At 41.3% G+C, this 27,628-nt stretch overlaps 1 protein-coding gene across 1 annotated transcript in view; it reads right to left on the bottom strand.

Annotated features, from left to right (window-relative positions):
* VWF (von Willebrand factor) overlaps positions 1-27,628 on the bottom strand; it is a 363,569-nt gene that overhangs the window by 91,065 nt on the left and 244,876 nt on the right. The window contains exons 34-38 of the mRNA XM_073621285.1: positions 26,550-26,727; positions 18,299-18,519; positions 12,537-12,729; positions 11,594-11,938; positions 1,885-2,090 (exon numbers count right to left, since the gene is read on the bottom strand). Of these exons, the coding sequence (XP_073477386.1) occupies positions 1,885-2,090; positions 11,594-11,938; positions 12,537-12,729; positions 18,299-18,519; positions 26,550-26,727 (1,143 nt within the window). The remainder of the gene's footprint in view (positions 1-1,884; positions 2,091-11,593; positions 11,939-12,536; positions 12,730-18,298; positions 18,520-26,549; positions 26,728-27,628) is intronic.

Raw genomic sequence — 27,628 nt, 5'->3', positions numbered from 1 at the left:
ATCCTCTCAAGCCTGCAGTTATTCCTGTTGCTTGTGCACCTTTTTCTACCACACTTTTTCCTTCCACTTTTACCATGCTTGTATACAGCACTCTGTGAACAGCCAGCTTCTTTAGCAATGACCTTTTGTGACTTACCCTCCTTGTGGAGGGTGTCAATGACTGTCTTATGGACAACTGTCAAGTCAGTAGTCTTCCTCATGATTGTGTAACCTACTGAACCAGACTTAGAGACCATTTATAGGCTCAGGAAACCTTTACACCTGTTTTGAGTTAGTTAGCTAATTAGACTGTGACACCATGGGGTTGATTTACTAAAAGAAAATAGACTATGCACTTTGCAGAATGCAGTTGCCCTCTGCAAGTGCAGTTGCTCCACAGCTTAGAAAATGAAGTAAGGCTTCACTTTGCAAAGGGTACCCAATCACCTGCAAGGGGAAAAAAAACAGCATTTTTGCTTGCACATGTTTGGATAATGGAAGTCAGCAGAGCTTTTGCCCATGTAGTAAGCTCTGGAGCAACTGCACTTGCAGAGAGCAACAGTCTTTTTGCCTTTAGTAAATCAACTCCCATGAGTCTACAATATTGAACTTTTTCACAATATTCTAATTTTCTAAGATACTGAATTTTGGGTTTTCACTAGCTGTAAGCCATAATAAAAAAAAAAAAAAAAAGAAAGACATGCTTGAAATATATCACTGTGCCACGATTCCATGAGACCCCCTCCGCCTTGTACACTGTAAACACCCGGAGCCCAGGAGAGACGCACCCTAATATCTGGGTCCTTTCTATACCTTTCTCCCTTCCCTTTTCTCTCTTTTCTCTTCTCTCTCTTTTCTTTCCCCCCTATCTGGAAGACTGAGCTAAGCAATTTTCGTACGTCAGTCTAGATTTCTACGGTCCACTATGCCCTTTTCTAGAGAAGTCTATTATGAATACTATGTTTTCATTACCCTTTTTTTTTCATATGCAATGTTATTTTCAACTATTGTATTGTTTACAATAAAAATTGTCAATTATAAAAAAAAATATATTTATATATCACTGTGTGTACTGTGCGTAAAGCATCTATATAATATATGAGTTTCACTTTTTGAATTGAATTACTGAAATGAATTAACCTTTTGATCATAGTCTAATTATTTGAGATGCACCTGTATTTTGCTGTGGTTTTCGGATGTTTGTGTTGATGCACATTTATGTGTATTAATTGATTGAAAATAGCTGCACAGATCATTTGGTAATGTCATGTTATTAACCCCTTCAGTCCTTACGACTCATGCCTCAGTAGTTGGGGGAGGATGGATAGACTTTTTTGCTAACTAAGCAGCTCTCTAATTTTCCCTTATTCTCGCCAGGAGGGCAGAATCTCCTCTATTGCATATCTGCTACACACAAGACATCCTTTCTCCCTTGGCCTCTAATTGTCTCAGATGAGCTTGCACAAGAAGTATAGACACATAGGGATTGATTTACTAAAGGCAAATAGACTGTGCACTTTGCAAAGTACAGTTGCACTCTGCCACTGCAGTTTCTCCAGTTTAGTAAATGAGCAGAAACTCTGCTGATTTCCATCATCCAATCATGTGCAAACAAAAATGCTGTTTTTTTTTCCTTGCACATGATTGGTTATTTTTTGCAAAGTGAAGCTTCATCTCATTTACTAAGCTCTGGAGCAACTACATTTGCTGACTGCAACTGTCTATTTGCCTTTAGTGAATCAACCCGATATTGATCCACAGAGCTTCTTATAGAAGAACTACACTAAGCACTTTCTGCATATAAGGTAAACACATAGTATAATCCTTGTTTAATTTCTCAAAAAACAACAACCTTTTTGGTTTAGATTGGAACTTTTCTTGAATGTGACAAATACCATGACATACCTTATACTCAGTTCCGTAAATATCAACACACTGGGTGCAGGCACTTTCCGAGACACATTTTCCATGTAACGTTACTTTTCCATCTGGGCAAAAGCAGCCTTCTGTTGGGTGGTCAGAGCAGTCTGTTGCATTGTGGATGCTTGCGCAGTCCCTGTCACATCCTACCCGGCAGTGGTTGTACACCATAGTACTTGGACAGTTCATGGCTGAAACATAAAGAAGGTTTTTTTTTGTGTGTATGTGTGTGGATATACTAGACATTTTGAACCATGGGGCAAAAAAGTATATATAGTGTACATCAGGGTCAGGGAACCCTGGAGAGGTGATGATCTACCTAAACAACATAAAAGATATCATAGATCACCAGGGTCCAGCGTGCTTTAGTTTGAAGAGATACTCCAAGCAAGCACCCATTAAAAGCAAGGAAGGTTTGAAGAATTCAGGGGTCAGTAGTAGGTAACACATAGTTCAGGGGTCAGTAGTAGGTAACACACAGTTCAGGGGTCAGTAATAGGTAACACATAGTTCAGGGGTCAGTAGTAGGTAACACATAGTTCAGGGGTCAGTAATAGGTAACACATAGTTCAGGGGTCAGTAATAGGTAACACATAGTTCAGAGGGCAGTAGTATGCAATCTGAGTGCAAATGTCTCCCGACATCTGCACTCAGATTGCATTACATATAGTACATAGTATGCAGAGTGTGGAGTTCAAGTAAGTAATGCGGAGTTCACTGGTCAGTAGTATGTAATGCACAGTGCAGGGTTTACCAGTAACTAACCCAGAGTTCAGAAGTCAGGAATGTGCAACTCAACGTATTTTGTGTAACACACTGTGCAGGGGTTAGGAGTAAGTAATGTAAAGTTCAGAAGTCAGTAGTGTGTAACAGAGTGCAGGGGTCAGAAGTATGTGTTGTGCAGAGCAGAGATCAGTATTATTTACACTAATCAACCCCATACAAGAAATAACATCCCCTTTCAGTCAGTGGTGTATTCAGGTTTTGTGCTGTCATAGGCCTGACTAAACTCGTGCACCCCCTAATTTAAAAAGGACCCTTTGCACTCTTTAGGAGATATTCAGAGTGCATGCAGCTGATGACATCATCAGCGCATGCACTCTAAAGGTCCGGCTTACAGTGTCGGACCTTCAAAGCCCGTGGCGGAAACGGCGGCTCCTGCGCTCGTCCTCGGAGTGACATCATCATGCCCCTGGCCACTCATGTAGCCTGAGACGTGAACCCGGAAGGAAGACCAGGGGAAGATGCCAGCCATCTCAGCGGTGACATTGCGGCACTGGAGGGCTTTGTTCTAAGGTAAGTTTCTCATAATGTGCTTATGACATTGCCTTGCATTTTTTTAAAGCACCAGCAGTTTACTACCGCTTTAAGCCTAGGTTCAGACTAGTACGATGCTGGAACCAGCACAATTACATCGCCGGTTCCCGCATCGCTTCTCTCCCAAAGGCAGTTCACACTGCCCTTTGCGAACCGCTGCAGGTGTCAATACATTATTAATGACACCCCCAGAACGGTTCTTAGATCGCAGTGCAAACTGTGGATTGGTACAGGAATCGGATCACATAGGTGAGAACACCCATGCGATCCGATTCTAGTGCGGGGAAAAACAAGTCCCTGCACCTTTTTCTGTGCGAATACAGTGCGAGTTCAGCCATACAACTGTATGGCTGAACTCGCATTGCTCAGACATCACATGTGATCGCACCAAATGCGATGTCTGAGATCGCACTAGTCTGAACCTAGGCTCAGGCTTAAACCAAAACCACAGACCGATGTTGAGTAAATCGTTATGCTGATAAATCGAAGGCCTATTGTTCTATAAATATTTAGAAATTGTGAAAGGAATAATCTGATGGTTAACAGTTCAGATGGGGTTTAATCAAATGTTAAAGGCTAAATTCATCCAAAACTAATATTTGAATTTTGGGAAGTCTGAATCACCAGTTGACTGCTATAGATGTCTAAGTGGGGGTTCATCCTGCTAGAACCCTAAAATCAGACCTCTGCTGTGGTAATTTTAAAGCCAAAAATGAGAATCCCTGTCCTCTGGCTGTATTCTCTATGCTGTAAAATAAGGATAGAAAGCAGTTGTAAATGAAAGGCAACTTCTTTTGTAAAATTACTGTGAGGGTTTTGCTCAGTTTTGGTACCCCCCACCAAAGATGTGATATATTACAGCTTGCCAATCATTAGGTGTGGCGGTGCCATTAGTTTTCTTTTTCTAGACTTTCTTCTCTCTGTTTTCACCTGGTGATCTGGCCAAAAACACACCTCCTGTATTAGTGTTCCTTCACTCTGGATGAAGGAGCACAGCGGGTACAGCAGACAGCAGCACTGTTAGTCTGGGGGGGGGGGGGGGGGGTGTTAAATGTATTAGCAGATTTTAATACACTAACAAATTGATGCCAAACTCCAACTCACACTAAAAGCAATTACAGCAGTTTTTTCTTTCTGGGATAAAGAATTTACATGGATACAGGCATACCCCACTTTTAAGTACACAATGGGGTTTATTTACTAAAGCTGGAAAGTGAAAAATCAGGCTCACTTCTGCATAGAAACCAATGAGCTTCTAACCTCAGCTTGTTCAATTAGGGTTTTGGTAATAAAACCTGGAAGCTGATTGGTTTCTATGCAGAAGTGAGCCTGATTTAGCACTTTACAGCTTTAGTAAATAAACCCCATTGTGTACTTAAAAGTGGGGTATGCCTGTATATGATAGCTGATCATTTTAGCACCTCTGTTAAATGGTTTGTCTCATCTGTGTAACTGATACATTCTGCTGGAGAGCTTGTGTTTTTAAAAAAAGAACAGACCTCCTGGCTGGATCAGCAGATGAATATAGAAGAAGAAAAGCTTAAAAAAGAAAATGAATGCTACCATTTAAGATATAGTAAGCTGCAAAATAATACATATTTGCTTTTTGGGTTTAATACCACTTTAAGTAGGGATATTCATGCCTGCAGTATGTAGACAATATTTGTGTAGCCTAGGAGTTTTGTTTTAAATACGCTAGCATTAACATTTTCCTCTAGAGGAGAATTAATACAATATTTTGCAATCACATGCAGTTCATTACAATTACACAGATTTTGATCAATGCGAGTCATGCACATATAATTTATTCCTCAATGTGCAAAATAAAAGTACACATTTTAACTAAAAAGATAAAAAAAATACATATGTGTTTTATTTTAACTTTAAACAGAAAATACTAATTTGGTATGTAGTTCATTATGAAAAAAAAATACATTTAATTCATATAAATATAAAATCATGTTTCTCTTTGATAATTTGATATTCTATTTTTAAATATTTACAGTTGCTTTAACTGGATGACGTCAATGTATCTTTGCAACTGTGCGGGGATTGCATACTTAAAGTGATGTACAGAAGATGAGGACCATATTTATGCTTTGTGTGATCCTGGAGACACAAAAGTGGAATTCTATATGTCTAAGACTTTGAGAATTTTGCAGCTTCCTAATGTATCTATGCTTTAAAGCATATCTAAACCCCTAAACAAAAATGTAATATTTTCTGGCTTATCAGTTCTTAGATGTGGTGGCTGCAATCGTTTTCTTTTTTTTTTAAGGCATTTTTTTTATTCTCCCATGGTAATTATGTGAATAATACACTTTTCTGTCCCTGGGTGACACTGTTCACTTTTACACTGTATCTATGGAGGGAGCCATGATTGTCACCCAGGCTGCACTTCAAACATATCTTCCTTGCCTCATCTTCTTTACATTGAGGGTAGGAGAATTAGTTAAAGGAGACGTATAGCCAATGCTCGTTTGGTTGTTCTCCTCCTATGGATCACAGGAGTGCAGTTCGTTTTGCACTCCAGTGACCCATTTTCAGCAGACAGCGGTCTAAAGTCCGCTCTCTGCTGACGTCACAGAAGTTGGCCCAGGCACCGCGTCATCACGACCACGGAGTTGGCATCCATCAGGTGCCTGGACCGATACCCAGCTCAGGCTCTCAGCGAGCCGCTGAGAGCCTGAGCTGGCTGCCCCCACCCCTCCATGGCTCAGCGCTCCAATGAGCGAGGAGGGAGCAGAGCAGAAAGCTGTGACTGACAGTCTGCAGTTCTCTGCTCACGGAGCTGTGAGAACTGAGCAATCAGCAGTGTTCAATCACTCGGTTCTCAGTGTAGAGGGGACGGGGGACAGATGCAGCATCGGACCTAGGTAAATATGATTTTTTTTTTTTTTTTTAAACATACTTCTCTTTATAAATACAGAAAAAAGGATAATTTGACTTAGATATGACTCTTATCAATCAAGATGCTAAACACATGGCTGAGTCCTCCTTGTTTTTATTAAAATCAACAACAACACAGATACAGGGAATTACATTGTAACTATGTAGTTCTACAAGGAGGAATATTACATTAGGCAGGTATTACAGGCAGACCCGACTTTTAAGTACGCAATGGGGTTTATTTATTAAAGCTGGAAAGTGCAAAATCAGGCTCACTTCTGTATAGAAACCAATGAGCTTCCATGTTTTATTACCAAAGTTTAATTGAACAAGCTGGGGTTAGAAGCTCATTGGTTTCTATGCAGAAGTGAGCCTGATTTTGCACTTTCCAGCTTTAGTAAATAAACTCCATTGAGTACGTAGCCTCCCTGACGGTATTCCCGAGTGTGGCTCGGGGTTAAATTTCTGCACCATTAGAGGTAACCACGAGCCACACTCGGGATTACATTTCAGGATCCTGGTGTGGTATACTTACCTTGTCCCCAGGATCCTGCGATGTCCCCCCCGCGCTGTCGGAGCCTGGTGGCAAATTCAAAAAAATGTCAAAATCATAACACATACAGTACTGTAATCTTACAGATTACAGTACTGTATGAAATCATTTCACTTCCCTTTTGTCCCCAGTACTTTGGCCCATGCCCTGCATGCAGTTTTATGTTATATATACTGAAACTTGAGATTGCCCATAGCAACCAAAAAGTGTCCCTTTACGTCTAAAGTGGCTTTAGACCAGCTAGAAAACAGCGATAGTAAATTAGAACACTTGCAGAATTGAGGGATAGTGAATCGTGGGGACATTTATTTTATTATTATTATATTTTTTTATTATTTATAATTTTTTATTATATTATAATTTATGATTTTGTGTTTCAAACGTCATCATACCCGGGATATCTACTAGACTCTTGGTGGACAGATATAAGTGAGTTATTGCTAAGAATTACAGACCTACAATATAAAACACCAAATTTCTATGCAAAATAATTGTACTGCTTTGAGACGCAAAAATATGAAATAATCATACCGCCAGGGAGGTTAAAAGTGGGGTATGCCTGTAAACACAACACACTACCACCTAGTGGCAGAACCACTATTCACATTAAAATATATGAGAATTGTTGTTGCATTTATGTCTGTATAAACAGCATGCTAATTGATGCTGTTTATAGCTGTTAATGCTAATTGATAACAGAATTAGTTCAGCATGCAGGAAATAGGAACTCTGCATTTCTGGTAAGAAGAATAGGTATTTGCTGTACTTGCAGCAAACTTTTTTTACTTGGAAATAGAAAACTGACGCAGTCACCACATCTAAGGACTGGTAAGGTGGAATATACTGTATCTCACAAAAGTGAGTACACCTCTCACATTTTTGTAAATATTTTATTATATATATTTCCATGTGACAACACTGAAGAAATTAAACTTTGCTACAATGTAAAAGTAGTGAGTGTACAGCTTGTATAACAGTGTCAATTTGCTGTCCCCTCAAAATAACTCAACACACAGTCATTAATGTCTAAACCGCTGGCAACAAAAGTGAGTACACCCCTAAGTGAAAATGTCCAAATTGAGCCCAATTAGCCATTTTTCCTCCACGGTGTCATGTGACTCGTTAGTGTTACAAGGTCTCAGGTGTGAATGGGGAGCAGGTGTGTTAAATTTGGTGTTATCGCTCTCACTCTCTCATAGTGGTCACTGGAAGTTCAACATGGCACCTCATGGCAATAAACGCGTCTGAGGATCTGAAAAAAAGAATTGTTGCTCTACATAAAGATGGCCTAGGCTATAAGAAGATTGCCAAGACCCTGAAACTGAGCTGCAGCATGGTGCCGAAGACCATACAGCGGTTTAACAGGACAGGTTCCACTCAGAACAGGCCTCGCCATGGTCGAACAAAGAAGCTGAGTGCACGTGCTCAGCATCATATCCAGAGGTTGTCTTGGGAAAATAGACCTATGAGTGCTGCCAGCATTGCTGCAGAGGTTGAAGGGGTGGGGGGGTCAGCCTGTCAGTGCTCAGACCATATGCCGCACACTGCGTCAAATTGATCTGCATGGCTGTCATCCCAGAAGGAATCCTCTTCTAAAGATGATGCACAAGAAAGACCGCAAACAATTTGCTGAAGACAAGCAGACTAAGGACATGGATTACTGGAACCATGTCCTGTGGTCTGATGAGACCAAGATAAATGGATTTGGTTCAGATGGTGTCAAGCATGTGTGGCAGTAATCAGGTGAGGAGTTCTCTGGTGAACTCCATGCCCAAGAGGGTTAAGGCAGTGCTGGAAAATAAAGGTGACTGCACAAAATATTGACATTTTGGGCCCAATTTGGACATTTTCACTTAGGGGTGTACTCACTTTTGTTGCCAGCGGTTTAGACATTAATGGCTGTGTGTTGAGTTATTTTGAGTGGACAGCAAATTTACACTGTTATAGAAGCTGTACACTCACTACTTTACATTGTACCAAAGTGTCATTTCTTCAGTTTTGTCACATGAAAAAATATAATAAAATATTTTTACAAAAATGTGAGGGGTGTACTCACTTTTGTGAGATACTGTATAATACATTCTCTCTCTATATATATACATACAGAGCATATTCAGATATTGGGCTTTTAGATACTTATACTTATAACCTATACAGATATTTTTTTCCACTAGGGTGATTTACATTAGGCTGAGATACAAGCAGTGACACAGCCATGCTATCTGACTCAGGGGTGTCCTGTAATGAGAATGCCTTTTATTGTCCTAGTGCAGACAGATGGCATCAGGTGTTATTATCTTATCAGTCATGTAGAGCTCACACCTCTCAAAGGGTAAAAAAGGGAAGTCCCCACTTAATATGGGTGATTCCACCTAAAACATGCTGAGACCGAGTGTGTTTGAACAGAATGCTGGATATTAGTTGTGTCGTATGAGGCAATGGAAAATCCAGCAGACACTGTACCATAATCTTTGGGGAGATCACTACTTCTGTATACTAAAACAATGTCAGAACTTTTTTTTTAAATACTTCAAGTCAATAAAATAATAAAAAATACTACAAGTCAAAAGAATTGAAGTTCAACTTTGGCCAAGGACCCCCCTACCCACAAACAACAATGCAATGCACCCCCCCCCCCCCCCCCCCAGCTAATCGACACAGCAATAAAGAAACTGAACTAAACTAGACTGAATATCAATTTTACTTGCCTAAATGTGTGGTTACCTGGAACCTTCTCTAGGTGTCTACATCACTGCTTGGTGGCATGGACCTTTCTCATTGGCTGTATATCAGACCTCACAGGTCCTTAAAGTAATACTAAAGTCTAAATTTATTTTGTTTAAAAATAACAAACATGTTATACTTACCTGCTCTGTGCAGTGGTTTTGCACAGGGCAGCCCAGATCCTCCTCTTCTCAGTTCTCTCTTTGGCGCTCCTGGCGCCTCCCACATGTTGAGTGCCCCCACAGCAAGCAGCTTGCTATGGGGGCACCCGAGCCAAGCCGCAGCTCCATGATTCCATTCAGACACGGAACTGCGGCCCGCCCCCTCTCTCTCTCCTCATTGGCTCACTGACTTTGATTGACAGCAGCGGGAGCCAATGGTACTTCGCCGCTGTCTCAGCCAATGAGGAGCCAACAGCCGAGTCTCTCGTGCAACATCGCTGGATCGAGATGGGGCTCAGGTAAGTATTGGGGGGCTGAGGGGGGATGCTGCACACAGAAGGCTTTTTATCATAATGCATAGATAAAAAACCTTCTGCCTTTACAACCACTTTAAAAATTCAGCAGTGGAAGCATGATGTTACAACAATGGGTGGTAAATGGGTGGGAGGGGGATTTATGGTAGAGATGAAGGGGGGGTTTCCAGAGAAGGGCAATAAAGAAAAATAGCTACAATGATGTGTGTGGGTATAGGAAAGTGAGATGTCTCTAAAAAACCACAAAGCTTGGCAATCCATACTAAACTTATAATGAGAACATTGATAACAGTGTACCTTTACTACTGAATTGCTGGCTTATATGAGGGATAGAAATGTCTGTTACTAATAGCACTCAAAGCAGTACAGATTTTACAACTACCACTTCTTGGCCCTGAGGAAGGAGAGCATTGTTAGCTTCCAAAACGCAATGGATTTCCTTTGTTGACTGCTATGTATAACAAAGATCATTCTGGAAACTTGTTAGTGGATTTCTTATTTTCAAAAATGTCTACAATGATCACCTGTAGTCATTGAAGTTGCCAACTAATCCTAAGAACTATTCTTGAACACATCCCCACCAAAACCCTCTTGTCAGGATCTGAATCACCCGCTGATAGTACTGTGCTTCCCAGAGTGGGAGGTTTTATTTCTGGTGTCCGTCAGTGGGTGTCTCCCAGCAGCCAGCAGATTGCAGTAAACAGTCTCCACCTGATGCTGGCTGCTGGGAAGGTATTTAGTCCCCCGTCTACCATTACACTTTGTGTCAGTGTTTTTTTTGCTGCCAGATACTGACAGCCATTTATCCTGTGCCTACTTTTGACTGTGCTTTTGACTGTGGCACATAACTTGAACTCTGCTGTCTTGTTCCTTCCTTCCCTTGTTCCTGATCCCAGTTTAGCTTTCCCCTTCCTATATCTTCCCTGCCCCCCCAGTTTTACCTTGCTTTCCTGTGTTCCCCATTTGTATATATTGTATATAGTTTGTCCGATAGTTAGGATATCTGTTATTCTGTTCTGGTCAGTTAGGTAATTAGGTATACGGTTTAGGTTTTTGATTCACCGATATCTTTATGTTTGATGTTTGCTGGTGTTTGGATGTCTTTTGTTAACTATTAATAAATTCACATATATATATATTCTGCTCCCAGTTTAATAGTGTAGCTACGCAGATTTGGCCATCCTTGCTGCTGATTCCTGACACCAGAGCACCTCCTTTGTACTATTGCACTAGTACATGAAAGGCTAGTAGGCACTGCAACTACAGCAATTTCCACTAGCTTACAGAACCCGTGCCAAGTGACTGTCTTGCTGCTTGCTGAACACAAGAGGTCACTCGCTTGGCAGAGGCGCCATTTAGGGAACACTTTCGATTTTCTCAAGCTGGACCAATGTAACTATGTAATAATTGCTATACCTAAACTTCAGCTTTAATATTTTGGTGTCACTTATAATGTACAGAGATGACAATGAAAGTGTCACACTGTTTCTGGACTGACAGTTGATGGGTATGAGATCCATACCTGGAAATGCCGAGAGTTTGCTTTAGCTCCTAGCACTGAATGGAGCAGTGGAGGAGTGAAGTAAAGTAACTACATGCAGTTAGGGATGGCAGAGTAAAGCAAACCAATTCTTTGCAAGTTCTTTACTGTAAGCAGTGATATGACTATTTATAGATCGTGCTTTTGCTATATTAGTCATGTTTTTCTGCAGATAAGTAAGACATAGTGTACTCACGGCAAAGGTCTGTTGTTCTCCAGTCTATGCACACGCCGTGTATTCGGCAAAGGTGGCTGTATCCGGCAATGATATCACAGAAGTCTTGTCCATGGCAGCTGCTCTCCTGGCACAGGGAGAAGTAGGTGCTGGGTTGGATCTTGGAGTGGCATGCCTCAAATGTTTTGGAGAGCAAGATGTTACACTGGGGGCTGGGAGGATGGGTACAGACATCTTCTATTATAGGTTCACATACTCTACCCATATGGTCGGACAAGGTCCACTGCTTTATGAATAGGTTACTGTCTCTAGTTACTGAGCCATCCCTTAGTGTGAAGTCATTACCTGGATTGTGGTCACATACACCTGTGCAAGGAATAAAAAAACATTTTCTTTAATATGTTTTAACCAGAAGAGTGCAACATTACAGTAAACCTTTCACATGTTCTAAACAAGTAGAAATTACAACACAGATAGTATCTTGGGGTACCTATGTCTACTTTGACAACACAAAGATGCTCTTTCTGAGCCTCATAATTTCAGGCCTCCAGTCCAATCAGAGCTGAAGCCACATCCACCCGATTGTCATGCCTTTCCTTACCACAGGTCAATAAGACTGCCTTGGGTGGAAAAAAGCAGTCCTCTAGTTGACTTGGGGGAGAGTTGATTTGAGCTGAGGTTGAGGCCTACGCAAACATTGTTATTGTTATAACAGGTGTTCTTTTTTCTAAAAGGGAATGTTTTAGTTTTTTTTATATTGGTTTGATTTACTGTATGTACTATGAATGAGTGTGTGATATATGTTTTTATGGTATGGGTGGAGTAGGACAGAAACATTATTGTGAATTTATATTGGAATGACAATAAATCTATCTATCTATCTATCTATCTATCTATCTATCTATCTATCTATCTATCTATCTATCTATCTATCTATCTATCTATCTATCTTTGCAGTACTTACCACAAAGTCCTGATGTACTTGAAGAGAACACATGGGGATTAAGCTGCAGCATAAACTCATTGATTGATGGTGTAAATGTCAACACAAATCCTAGTTTAGGAATCTTGACTTCATGTATGACAGCTCCATATACATCAATTTCAAACACACTGCTGTGATGTGGCACGGTGACTGATCTTCCATTGACAGATACCTTTAAAAAATAGTTGAATTTTTTTTAGAGGTTACAAACATGGCTGGCTTTTTTTTAAATGCATTTTTAATAAATGACACATTATTTGGTCTAAAACAGTGATCCTTCTGAAAAATCTACATTTATTTTAAGAATTGTAAAACCTCTGTAATACACTTGAGGCTCATTTACACCACAATGCCCAGTTTCAGAGTACTCCACTGCATGTGCATTTAAACGTGTTTGTAATGCGTTTGTGGTGCAATTTTTTTACCTTTAGTATGCAAACACTTTTTCCTTTTACATGCATTTATGCGCATTCTGGTGCAAAGAAAATCATGCTGCTGTACTTTTTTTCAAATAAATGTGTTAATGCAACACACTACTATGCGTTAAGGATCTCCACCTTTACACAACCCACTCATGTTGAATGAGCTGACAACATACAATAATGCACAAAAAATAAGACATGCACCCTTTTCTTTAAGGCAACGCACTGCAATGTAGTGTTTTTTTGTGTGTTAATGTGAGCTGCATTAAAGGCTATGCTCACCTTTTGTAAAACAAAAATAATAAATGCACATCTTTTTGCAGGTAAAATTGTGTTCCTTTATTTTTTATTTTTTTAATTACATCCTGTAAAGCATTACACTCACGAACAGCAGATCGCAGGTACAATGCCTAGAGCCTGCAGACTCTCAGTACACGGTCTGCCCTTACCTCTGATAAGGCCAGGCAGTTTCTGAATGGCAGGAAGAATCAATGAACTATGAGAGCACTCACCAGTTACCTTACAGTTCATTAAAAACTACAAACTGTCAGCCGCAATGGCTGATAGTACTTGTAGTCTATTCATTTACAGGAAACTGTGAATAAATGACATGACCATGTGGGCGGAGCCCCGCACAGCTATGCTTTTTTTCAAATTTTGACAGCGGGTGTGGGAAGAAGATCCACTGTCACTGAGCGGGGAGCACTGACGGCAGGAGGTGGGTGGATAGGAGCATATTACATGTTACAACCTAAATATGGGTGTAACATGTAACATTCTCCTAAAGTTGAACTTATCCTTTATGGCTCGCCATTAATTTATAATAGGTTGCCAATACACATCAATGGTCGGTAAATCAGATCTGTACAATTTTATTGAAAACCAAGCACCACAGCATATGGCTTATGCATTGTATTGCACTGCAGTGTGGGTCTGCTGACACCTACTGTACTTGTATTGCGTGGACTTAAAGGGTAAGTTCACCTTTACAGAAAAATCTGTAAGGTGAACTTACACAGGACCCCCTCCTCACCCCCCATCCCGCTGACCTGCAGCGAGGCGATCTCCCATTATGAGCCCTGCTGTCGCCGCCTCATTCTACCAGGGCTTAGAAATTAGGTACGTGATTCTGCACGGGGGAGCTGCTTTGCCGCCGTATATGTACAGTATACAGTTGGCAATCAGTTAAGAAAAGGAAATCACTTTTTAGACACTTATGACAGGAACGGGTGTCTGCATAGTGAGATTTTCCTCTATTCTGGTGCTAAAATAAAATTATGGATTTCCCTTTACTTTCTGTCACAGTGACATTGGTCACCAGGTCACCCTAGCAGGGACACAGACAGCAATTAAAACCTGAAAGAAATGATAATCCTTCCCACTCTATTCAAATACAAAAAAAAAAGTGTTGTTTGTAAGTACACTTCAAATCAATAGTGCTACCAACACCACACCTACACATTTATAAAAATATAACACAAAACATGCACTTGTAGAAACTGGCAATAATCCATTTAATCTAAGTTGTCGTAGTAAAGCAATATTTTCCTTAGCGCTTTGTAAGACATTATTTTCTGGCTGTTTGGGATATTTTCTGCAGTGCATCATCATTTAGCAGAGATTACTCACTTGCTGCAGTCACCCTGCCAGAGGTCGCAGGGAAGTCAGCAAGTTCTGTATGATGTTATATTGGGTGCTGTGTGTTGAGCAACAGCCCCTCTAAGATTCTTTATTATGTAACAAGATAACGTTACATGTCCCGGACTCAATAAAAACCTGCAAACCGGAGCTTTCTGACCACAGTCTGTGAGTTATTACTAAATCCCAATTTAGTTCACTTAAAGGAAAACCCACTTTTGTTAAAAAAAAAATAAAAAAAATAAATGGCTACACAAGCCATATTAGAATTTATTGTTATTAAAAATGACCTGTGCATTTTAATCTGCAGTTATTGTAATTTTCTAAAGCTGTCAAAAATATAAAGCTCAACTCAAGGATTAGCAAATAATGTGTAAGTACAAGATGAAAACTTGGTGTGCTTTGTGTAATTCTTCCAGGTCTGTGCAGTAATCCAGTGTGACACTTGGTTATTTTGCAGGAGCTTCCTCTAATAAAAACCAGTCACTGCTGCTCTCTCTCCTTGTGCCGGGTGACTGGTTTTGTCTCCGCCCCTCCTGTAGTTTTCTGCAGGCAGCCTGCAGTAGGTGGGGCCTACTGAGCCCCTCCCACAGCTCTGTTCTCTGCACAGGCTATGTACAGCACAGTGATAATGTCACTGCTACTTTAACAAGGTAATGTCTTGGTTTGCAAAGGCATTTGGTGCTGACAAAGGAGACATATATCCTTTGTAGCTATCAAGAAATATATCCAACTGAAAGATTTTTGTGTCCAGAGTTCAGCTTTAATGTGGTATGGAAATTCTGGGTTTACAGAATACCCCCGGAAATATTATTTCCTGCTTTTATGATTTCTTCACTGATTTTCATAGAAGTCTGTGCTAAGATGGATTAGCCCTTCATTAGATCTGCAGGTGTTTATAACAAATGCAGATTCCCCCATTCAGTTCAGGCTCTATGTGTGGTGCATTGCAGTGCCATTCGATGTGAATATCATCCCAGTGCACTGTACAGTAAAGTGCAACACTTAAAGCCCAACTCCGGGCAAATTCTCTGGGCAAGCCCGACTGCATAGGTTAACTGCTTGTTTTGTCTAGAGGTACAAACAGAGCCTATACTCACCTGATCCTTCGATCTTCCGGATAACGGTGTTCCCCATGCCTAGCGGTGGACTGTTCCTGACATCTTCACATCCAGAGCAGGCCTATAGACGTGATGACGTCAGGAACGGTCCACTGCACATGTCTGCAGGACCGCGTGGGAAAGGGGAGCAGGAGTCAAAGGGACCAGTCTTGCACTGGGAGGATCGGAGAATTAGGTGAGTATATCTCGGCTCTCCGAAGCCCTAGTCAAAAACGAGCACTTGACCACAGCCCAACTGCATGGAGAAAAAAATTTGCCCGGAGATCAGCTTTAACACCCAGCAGCACACCACAAGGCACATGCCATACGCTTCATGTTGAAATAAGAGTCAGGCACATTTTGTTCATCCATTGTGGTGCACTGGCAACTCATTCTTAATGCAGGTCAACACATGCCAAGACACGTGTCATTGCGCATGCATTAACCACCGCAATACAGTGCACTTTCACCCCCTTCCTGCCCAAGACATTTTTCAGCTTTCAGCACTGTCACAATTTGAATGACAATTGCGCGGTCATGCAACACTGTACCCAAATGAAATTGTTATCATTTTTTTCCCCACAAACAGAGCTTTCTTTTGGTGGTATTTGATCACCTCTGTGTTTTTTATTTTTTGCGCTATAAACAAAAGAATAGTGACAAGTTTGAAAAAAAACGCATTATTTTTTACTTTTTGCTATAATAAATAGCCAATTTTTTTTTTTTTTTTTTTTTTTTAAACACCTTTTTTCCTCAGTTTAGGCCGATATGTATTCTTCTACATATTTTTGGGAAAAAAAATCACAATAAGCGTATATTGATTGGTTTGCGCAAAAGTTATAGCATCTACAAAATAGGGGATAGATTTATAGCATTTTTATTATTATTTTTTTTTTACTAGTAATGGCGGATTTTTATCATGACTGTGATATTGCGGCGGACAAATCAGACACTTTTGACACATTTTTGGGACCATTCACATTTATACAGCGATCTGTGCTATAAAAATGCACTGATTACTCTATAAATGTGACTGGCAGGGAAGGGGTTAACACTAGGAGGTGATTGAAGGGTTAATAATGTTTCCTAGGGAGTGTTTCTTACTGTAGGGGGAGGGGACTCACAAGGGGAGGAGACCGATGGTGTATTCCCAGTACAGAGGAACACCGATCGGTCTCCTCTGACAGGATGTGGATCTGTGTGTTTACACACACAGATCCACGGTCCTGCTGTGTTACCGGGCAATCGTGGGTGCCCGGCGGACATGCCGGGCATGCGCATCGGGTCCCGAGTGACACGGCGGGTGCGTGCCCCCTGCTGGGCCGGGAAGGCGAGGGCGTCATATGATGCCCTCCCAGAACGAGAGCCGCGCCAACTGGCCGTCATATGACAGCCGGTGGGCGGCAAGCGGTTAAAGCACCCAACGGATCACTTTAGTGTGGAATAGCCGTCAACTTTTTCTCGACATTTTACGGGACAGTTCCCTCTCTCCTGCTCTTTAAAGGGGAAGTAAACCCTCCTATAGTTTTCAGCCAAGGAAGCTGCCATCTTGACCTCTGTTTAATCTTCAACTGCCATGATGCTGCACATGTGATCAGTTATGACACCAGCCACTGGATGGTTTGACGGTTTGGTTGAGAGCACAACCAATGTGACAGTTACATTCCAGGCACATGCTGGGAATGTAACTTTTTTTTAAACTGTTAAATTGATGGGTTTACTTCCACTTTAATCAGACACGTGTTACTTTATTAACTAAATGCAGCTGTCCATCAAATGAGATGGCAGCACACATGGTGAGACTAGAAGGATTATTTTTATTTATAGTTCTGTACATCCAGTCCTAAGATTTACACAGCTCTGACACACAGCTCAGGCCCAGAATGGACAGTGAAAAGAGAAGCAGCACACTGATGAGCTCATCTGTCTGACACTCTTTTCTCTCCTCCTGTCAGCATGGTACCTTGCACTACAGCACAACTGACTGGCTCCTTTTCCTGCTTCTCCCTCCCCAGTTTGAACTAAGCTGTACAGGAAATGCAAGATGCTGATAAAAAGCCATATTCAGAGATTTAGGCTCCATTCATAGTTGTGTGACTTGTCATGAGACTTTGGACATGTTGCATGACAAGCTGCAGCCATTCTTTTCAAAGTCACAGCAATTTTGAAAAGGTGCCTGCGCTACTTTGGTGCAACTTTTGAAGTGAGTTTGATCCATTGAGTGTAACCAAAGTCGCACTAGTGTGAATGGAGCCTTACACTGCTTGGATTTAAAACAAATACATTCAATGATGAATGAATGATTAGCTACATTAATTTTGCATTTTTTTAATCTTCTTGGATTTCAGCTTAAAACAGCTTAAAGAAGAGAATAACTCATAAAAATGTTTCAAAGATACAGGCCTCTTAAAGATATATGCAAATCTTGACATATTTCTGTAAATGTCAACCTTGGCTGTGACCTATGCTTTGGTAGCACTTGGTGCCTCTTTTATATCTTCACTTTAAGTTTTATTAACAATTTATTTTTTGATTGGCTTATTTTTAGTATGCTGTTCTGGAAACCTCACTACCAATATACCTGCATGTTGTTGAACAGTGTTACTTCCTCCTGATCGTGCTTCACTTGCACAGAATTCATGCAGGTCTGATGGCTCAGTGAACGGCATTCTCCGTTCTGTAAAATGACTTCCACATTGTTCATTTTGTCATCAAACAACACGTAGGAACAATTACTAATGAGTTTAAAGTTTAGACCGTCAAAGGTTACAATGTGTCTGTTGGAACTTCCCTTGCAGGTACCTGGAAAGGGAACCAAAAAAAAAATGTTAATGCAAATATTCAGCCAAAGAGTAGAAGTACAACTAAAGGCTCCTGTACGAACATCTAAACAGGTCCCAAATTAGGTTATAATGTGATGCACAAACGTCATAGTGAACAAAGTAAACAAAAAAACCTGACCGAGCCAAATCCACCTTAATTTGTGTCTCACACGCTCCCCCTCCCAGACACTGCAAATCACAGTGGGAGGATTTCAGCAGCAGAAGCAGTGGTGCCAATTCAGAAAGCAATGGGCAGCACTAGATGTAGCCAGGGGCTGATTCACAAGCTACAGGCCTGTGAATCAGCAATGACAATGTTGATAGCTATGCTCACTGCAACAATTTCTCACTCACTACAATGGAAGCAGGGACAGCATACATGTGAATGGCAACTCCGCTCTGAATTCAGGAGTAGTGCAGCACTATAGCCACACCATTACAGGAAGCGGCATTAGGTGGACTTGCAGATGCGCTTATACTGCATAGAATATTTTTAATGGAAGGCCTTAATTCTATTTTAAAGTGGAGGGCCACCCTGAAAAAAAAAAATCACCAAAAAAAAAAAAAATAAATAAAAAAAAACATTTGAAAAAAACATTTTTTTTTAAACTTACCTAAACCCTTTGTAGGCAGTCTTCCTAATCTGCCTCTTCCTCTTCCGTGGTGTGTTCTGCTCCTCGGTGAGCAGCCCCGTTGTCTCTGGGAACTGTGTGTGTTCCCAGAACACCACGGGGCCATTCACAGAGCGCCGCGCCGCTCGTGCGTGCGCTGTAGGAAACTGGCAGTGAAGCCGCAAGGCTCCACTGCCTGTTTCCCTTACCCGAGAGCCGAGGGATGGGTCGGCCTCGGGCGGCCGACATCGCGGGCACCCAGGACAGGTAAGTACTTATTTAAAGTCAGCAGCTACAGTGTTAGTAGCTGCTGACTTTTAAATTTTTTTTTTTTAGGACGGAATCCCGCTTTAAGCACAGAGCTAAAATGTATTTATTATCAGAGTTTATACAGCATCATCAATTTACACAGTGCTTTAAACACTGTACATTCACATCAGTTGGGTTTTTTTGGCTTATGGCTCTCCACATTGCCCAGATTTTATTCTTTTGATCACTTTTATATTTGTATGCCGTTTTTAGAAATAAATTACCACCTTTTTAATCTACACCGTGTGGAAGCTTTTTCTTTCTCCATATACTACTCTGCTGAGAGTGGCTCCGGAGTCCTGTTGATCCTACCATCCAGATCCAGTTTGATGTACCCAGATTGGGAAGTCCGTTTGGAGGTTTCCCGTCTCTTCTCTGGATTCCACCTTGGAGGTCCTGGACCCTGTTGAGCTCCACACTTTGGCCATTTGTGGCACCATGTCTGTATGACTCCATGTCGTTGACTTTGGAGTCCACCAGTTCCAGTAAGGGCACACACACTTCTCTTTGGTTGATGATGCAATATCTTTGATGTCCTCCATATCAGTTTTGGATTCTTCACCATTCTTCACTAGAAGACCAGCTTTTGTTGGACTATAACCATATACTTTTTTGCACTGTGCAAATGTTCACTTTCCCAGGGCTCACTGGTGTCTGGTTACCCATTCATAGAGCTTTGTACATTTATCAGACACTTCGTATTTATGTTTTTTATTATTTTCATTCACTATTCTTTTTCACTCATATATTTGTGTTTATTGGTTAGCGCTGCAGTATTCACCATTTAGATTCCTATTTATGTTTGTCACATTTTTTATGCAGCTGCTTGACACCTTAATCATTTTGGTTTAGCGCAGTAATATCCACACTTCATTCACATCAGTCCCTGTATCCAAGAGACTGCTATCTCACATACATACTGGGGCCAATGGAGCCAGCAGCCAACAAAACCTTCCAGCATGTCTTTGAAGTGTGGGAGGAAACTGAAGTACCCAGAGGAAACCAACGCAAGTGCAGAAAGAACATGCAAACTCCATACAGATATTGCCCTGGCCATGATTCAAACATACGTAGACACCCCTCCAAATTATTTAGTTCAGGTGTTTCCAGTGAAGGGAACTGTTATTGCTTCAGCATACAAAGACATTTTAGACAACGCTGCACTTCCAACCTTGTGGTAACAGTTTGGGGGAAGGGCCCTTTCTGTTCCAAAATGACTTTGCCCATAAGTACAAAGCCAGCTCCATAAAGACATGGTTTGCCCATATTGGTATGGAGGAATTTTTGTGGCCCACACAAAGCACTAACCTCAACCCTGCTGATCACCTCAAATTTTTTGTGAGCAGGTCTTCTTGCTCAACAACAATACCTGACTTTACAAATATTCTTTTGGCTGAATGGACACAAATTCCCACAGGCTCACTTCAAAATCTTGTGAAAAGTCTTCTCAAACGTGTAGAGGCAATCAAGTCCATGTTAATCGTTTTGGAACTGAATGTCTAACAAGTTCAACTATGTATGATGGTCAGGTGTCTGCAGACTTTTGACCATTTAGAGTATGTGACCTTCTTGACCTAAATGTCAAAATATCTGTCTCGTGGTTCATATTCTGCCACAGTGCATATACCCCCAAAGAAAAGAAGGACTACTTAAAACACAAAACATATAGGCAAAAGACTCATCCCCTACTGCACTTCGACCACACAGACCATGCAAAATCTATGTACAAAAAATGACCAGTGGTACCCACTGGTGCTTTTTTTATTACTACTTTTTGTTACAAGTGAATTATTTAGAGTAATGGGAAGGAGGGTCGTATTAGCTCTTCTTGCCTAAAGGGGTGGGATTGGGAAACTAGTAAGTGCTGGAAGTGAGATTGCAAACCTTGAACTTCCCAGCTTCTATCGAGTTTCCAGTGTCGACTTCCCTTCTTTATTTACTGTCATGGCTTTATTTATTTTTTAAGACCTTTGGAGATTTTTGTCCAGAATCTATAGATTGAAACGGTATTAAGAGTAGGTTATGATGGATGAGTTTTCACATGTTCTCTGTGGCTGGCACAGGGTTTTTGTTCAAATTGTGTTTGCTGTTATAATTGGCTATACTGTATATGCTGTTTTATTAAATGAATAAAGCAGTGGTATTTGCCTGTTTCAAAATGATACACAGTCCTTATTGGGCAAGGTCCTCTTTGATTGACTCATATTTGTTCTTACTTATGTTTATGCTTGTAATGAGCCATGTTTCTTCCAAAGGGTTCATCAAAAAAATACCATTGTATATGTTACTGAATGTGTGTTTTGCTTTACGTTCTCTTTTCAACAGTTTATTATAACTACCCTTCACAAATGAATAAATGGTACTCATTGTCGTTTCATGACGGCCTGGACAAAACCATTAAATGTATAGACAGTGCACTTTAATAAAGAGGCAGTATTACTGGAATCCATTGGCCTTGCTGGCACAATATATTATGAGTACAGAACAGTATAATCAGCAGAATGTATGTAAGAATGTAGGAGTTACTGACATCCTTGATGACATCGAGCGTAGCACTGCAAATGGTGCCAAGAATTTTGAATAACTCTTTTGTCTAAACGGAGCTTGCAATATTTCACAATATGGGAATTTTGGCCTTGGTGGTGCCAGTATTTTACTCAGAATAGTGCTGAATGAGATTCTAGATAATCAGGTTAGCACTAGGTTTTTTGGGGGGAGGGGGAAAAGTGTTAATATATAAGCCAAAGATTGCTGTAATGGAAAAATATCTGTATCTTTCCTAAACTGTCACCTGAGTAAGAAATACTTTATTAATCCTTTGCTTGGTAAAACTTCACCTTACCAATGATGCTCCACCTCCTATTGAACCAAAATGCAAAGAATACAGGAACCAGTGGCGGCTGGTGCTCAAAATTTCTGGGGGGCGCAAAGAAATTGAAAAATTCTGAAAACAAAAACCATCAATTGCAGCCTCACTGTGCCCATCAAACGCAGCCACTGTGCCATCAAACGCAGCCACAGTACCATCAAACGCAGCCACTGTGCCATTAAATGCAGCCACTGCGCCATCAAACGCAGCCACTGTGCCATCAAACGCAGCCACTATGCACATTAAATGCAGCCACTGTGCCATCAAATGCGGCCACTGTGCCCATCAATTGCCACCACTGTGCCTATCAAACGCAGCCTCTGTGCCATCAAACCCAGCCACTGTGCCCATCAAACGCCGCCACTGTGCCTATCAAACGCAGCCACTGTGCCCATCAAATGCTGCCACTGTGCCCATCAAATGCTGCCACTGTGCCCATCAAATGCTGCTACTGTGCCATCAAATGCTCCCACTGTGCCATCAAATGCTCCCACTGTGCCCCATCAAATGAGCCCATCGAATGCTGCCACTGTGCACCCCCCTGCCCGCCCTCTGCCCGGCACTTACCCTGTCTCCGTGGGGCAGTGGGTTTCTAACACAGCTGGGTGAACTGCGAGCGCCAAGCATGGCGCTTGCTGTTCACTTTTTTTGACACCTATTAGAGCCTAGGGCTCTAATCAGATGCTTCAAAAACACCCCCCACCATTGTAATTCAGGTGCCCGGCGCCCGAAAAGGGGCCGGGCACCTGAATAGGGGGTGGCAGTGGCGGCCATGGATAGATTCATGCAGTGCATGAATCTATACATTGGTGATAGAGGGGGTGGCTGGAGAGAAGGGGCGGTGCCCGTGCACCCTTATGGACGCATCGCCACTGACAGGAACCTAATGACCTTCAACATACAAGTTTAGGCACTTCTATTCGGACAAAAAGTAAGAATTCCAGATAAAACAAGTGCTTGAATATAATTTAAAGTGAACCTGTCAGCCATTTTATACTTTTAAAAAAAAAAGTCCTGCCATAAGCTGGCCATACATTATACAATTTTCTTGTTCAATTTCCTTTAGATTTACCTTCATCTATGTAGTACAAGGATATAAGGTGCAGCGCTTGTAAATAAAGTCCATAAAAAATCAATCCAGGAACAGATATCCAATTCAATTCAATCAGTGGTGAGAAGGAGGTATATGACAGAAGAAACCATCACCGGCACCCAATCACACAGCCGCTTACCCTCCTTAGTGGGCCCTCAGGCCACATCAGTATGTAAATGATATGGGAAGCCCATCAATCTCCATACACCATACTTCTGTAGCAGCAGATCGGATAATGCAGCAACCCCAGGTAACAGCTCTCCTTGTTCAATATGCATTCCAGCAATGTTCACAACACAAATGTTATCCCATGTGAAGAGAAGGAGAGGGGTCCCTGACGACGTAATTCTGTGACGAAACGACGTAGGGAGGAGTCTGCGATGAGACGCAAGTGCATGCTGGGACGCAGTGGCCATCTTTCTGGTGGGGATTGCTGGATTTTTTTAACAAATACAAGCCATTTTTTATTTGCTAAAAATGTGAGTTAATTCCCTTGCTTTTATTCAAAATAAACACTGTTTGATGTACTGCACAATGAGGTTTATCTCCTTCTATTCATATGTGATGACATTTGTGTGGTGAACATTGCTGGAGTGCATATTGAACTAGGAGAGCTGTTACCTGGGGTTGCTGCATCCATTATCCAGTCTGTTGCTACAGAAGTATGGTGTATGAAGATTGATGGGTTCCTATATCATTTACAGTACATGCTGATGTGGCCTTTGTAGTGAGGGCCCATTAAGGAGGGTAAGCGGCTTTGTGATTGGGTGCCAGTGATGGTTTCTTCTGTCATATACCTCCTTCTCACCACTGATTTTGAATTGAATTGAATTGGATATCTGTTCCTGGATTGATTTCTTATGGACTTTATTTACAAAAACTGCACCTTATCCATATATGCTTTTTATTGACTTGTCTTCAATGTTGTGCTAGCTGCTGGTGTTGTATTACAATCTGTACTGAAATTTAAATAAGTGCAGCAGACTTGTATTTATTTTATGTAGTACAAGGGCCTGCATGATTGCATTCAGATTGAAAGTGTTTAGGTTTGACCTTATAATTGATGGTTTTGGTAAATCTAAAGAAAATTGTAGAATGTATGGCCAGCCAAGTGCCGGTTCACACTGGTGCGATGCGAGAACACTGCGAATCCACTGCGTGTTCCCGCATCGCATGTCAGTTCACACTGCCATATGCGAATCGCTGGGGAGTGTCAATACATTGTTAACGACACCCCCAGTTCAGCTTGCATATCGCACTGCGAACTGACAGTTCGGACATGAATCGGATCGCATATGTGTGAACACACATGCGATTCGATTCTGGTCCGAACAGAAAAAAGGGTCCTGTGCGTGTTTGCACCGAATGCGGTGCGATATCAGCCATACTATCTCTATGGCTGATATCGCACCACACAGACATCGCATGTAATGTGAACGGCAGTGCGCTGCGAATTACATGCGATGTCTGTGCGATGGCACTTAAAGCAAGCTCTGCAAGAAACTGGAGCGTGCAAAATCTGATGCAGCTGTGCATGATATCCAATCAGCTTCTAACTTCAGCTTGTTCAATTAAGCTTTGACAAAAAACCTGGAAACTGATTGGTTTCTATGCAGAGCTGCACCAGATTTTGCACACTCCAGTTTTAGTAAATTAACCTCTAGGTGAACATGGTTATGCCATGACTAGTTCAGTTTTCAAGATGCCATTTTATGTCTAGGGTTACCCTAACCTTGAATTGCACAGTCCTGTATGAAGAAAATTAGTCTTACTTAAAGTGGTTGTAAACCCTCTAATATGCCCAGTAAAGTGAATAGCTTGACACACAGAGATGAAACAAATCCTCCTACATAAGTTTTACTTGATTAGCTGCAGCCATCTCTTCCCTATATTCCTTCAAAAGTGCAGATTTGTGATAAAATCCTTCTGCATCTGTGAGGAGCAGAGAGGAGGGTGTGGAAAGCTGCAGTTACACTGTGTGAGAGCTCATTGGAGGAAAGGGACACAGCCCCCTCCACACACTGCACAGAAACAAAGAAAGGATGCAGAGCTGAATTCTGAATGGACAAACTGTGTGCTGAGCTCTCTCCCCATCACAAATGTATCTCATGTGTCCAGAAAACTTCTTATGCCCCGTACACACGGTCGGACATTGATCGGACATCCGACAACAAAATCCATGGATTTTTTCCGACGGATGTTGGCTCGAACTTGTCTTGCATACACACGGTCACACAAAGTTGTCGGAAAATCCGATCGTTCTGAACGTGGTGCGTAAAACACGTACATCGGGACTATAAACGGGGCAGTAGCCAATAGCTTTAGTTTCTTAATTTATTCTGAGCATGCGTGGCACTTTGTGTGTTGGATTTGTGTACACAACTGATTTTGTTGTCGGAAAATTTTATAGCAAGCTCTCAAACTTTGTGTGTCGGAAATTCCTATGGAAAATGTGTGATGGAGCCTACACACAGTCGGAATTTCCGACAACAAGGTCCTATCACACATTTTCCATCGGAAAATCCTATCGTGTGTACAGGGCATAAGAAGTGACTGATGCTAATAAGAGATGAACAATGCACCAGAGAGAAACAAAAGCTTCAACGCTTTCCTTTGCCACCTAAAACTAAAAAAAAAAAAAGTTTTATTTGTAATATAATTTAAATATAAAATGACCTTTGCAATGGGTTCCCTCCAGCACTGCAGGGATTAAATTTTCCTTTTTGACTACAAGTAACAGAAAAAGCAACTATGCTCACCTTATCACTCTCTTCCCCATTGATGAGAGCTCTTTCCCACTTCCTGATGCTCCAGGTTGTGTGGTGGTCACTCAGCATCCTCCCTTACAATGCAGGACTGCAGGTCCTGCACTGTATATGAAGATGTCAGAGTGCCCAAGTCTAATAAAAATGTGCAGTTTCAAAACCCCACTTAGGTTACCAACCTAGAGCAGTGTTTATAACTGACTCCGACTAGTCAGGCCAGATTGGTTTCTTAGTATGAGCAATAGCTGATATCAGAAAGCACAGAATGCATGAATATTAAGCAGTTATGATTGATCTTATTCGGCAGGTGCAGCAATCACTGCTGGTGCCCTCACTCTATAAGAAACGGAGATGAACACTTACATGGGCACACCCAGCGGCAACCACACGTCTCCTCAACTTTAATGGCAGGCAGGTTATTGTCACATATTGGTTTTGGGATCTTCAGGCAGTTCACTCGGTGACTTTCTAGATTGGTGGAACCATCTGGCAGGCATTTGACAGTATGACACTGGTCTGAAAGGGTCCAACTTTCTCCAGCCTAGAAGAGGAAAAAGATAATTTATTGAACCATCAAATGTACTTCAAAACAAAAGCAGCAGATACAAAATGTAAACTCAGGCCTGGCCAAATAAAATTAAACTCTACAAAAATAATGCTTGTTTTGTTTAAGGAATACTTAATACTTACCCAGGAACATGGACAGGACCTCGATGTCATCATGCACATGCAACGTTTACTGGTCCAGCATTGCAATTGATAATGCCAAAGTGATATAACCAGAACAAAAGCTGCTTTGGAGGACTGTCACTACCGAAAAAAGTTGGGAGGAAGACCACAGGAGTGTGAAGTAAGATAAGTATTACTCTCTAATTAATCTTCCCCTAATGCAATGAGCAATATATTCTGCATTTGCTGGGGAACCACATTTCATTTTTGTCTATCTATCTATCTATCTATCTATCTATCTATCTATCTATCTATCTATCTATCTATCTATCTATCTATCTATCTATCTATCACCTTAAAGTGGATGTAAACTCTCACATATACCCAGTGAAGTGAACAGCCTCAGATGATACACAGAGATGAAACAAATCATCCTAGTTTTACAGGTATATCTGCTGTCTTCAGCTTTCTAAACTCTTTAGAAAGTGCACATTGTGTTAGAAATCTTTCTTCCTGTTTCAGCAGTGGGAGGGGAGTCTGGGTATACACTGTGTGAGAGCTGATTGAAGGGAAAGGCACCCCCCCCTCCAGGCAGAAGAACAATGAAACTTGCAGAGCTATGCTGTGAAAAAGACATAAGTTTGTAGCTGCTTTTATCTCCTGTTTCAGAAGTTGTCCTGCTGATAACAGAGGAACTGAGCAGCAGAAAGACACAGGATTCAGAGCTTAGCAGAGAGATGAGTAAACACTACATATATAAGTATAGATATATA

The sequence above is a fragment of the Aquarana catesbeiana genome, linkage group LG03, assembly GCF_042186555.1.
Source record: "Aquarana catesbeiana isolate 2022-GZ linkage group LG03, ASM4218655v1, whole genome shotgun sequence".
NCBI lineage: Eukaryota > Metazoa > Chordata > Amphibia > Anura > Ranidae > Aquarana > Aquarana catesbeiana.
This window is presented reverse-complemented; position numbering and strand designations above follow the sequence as displayed.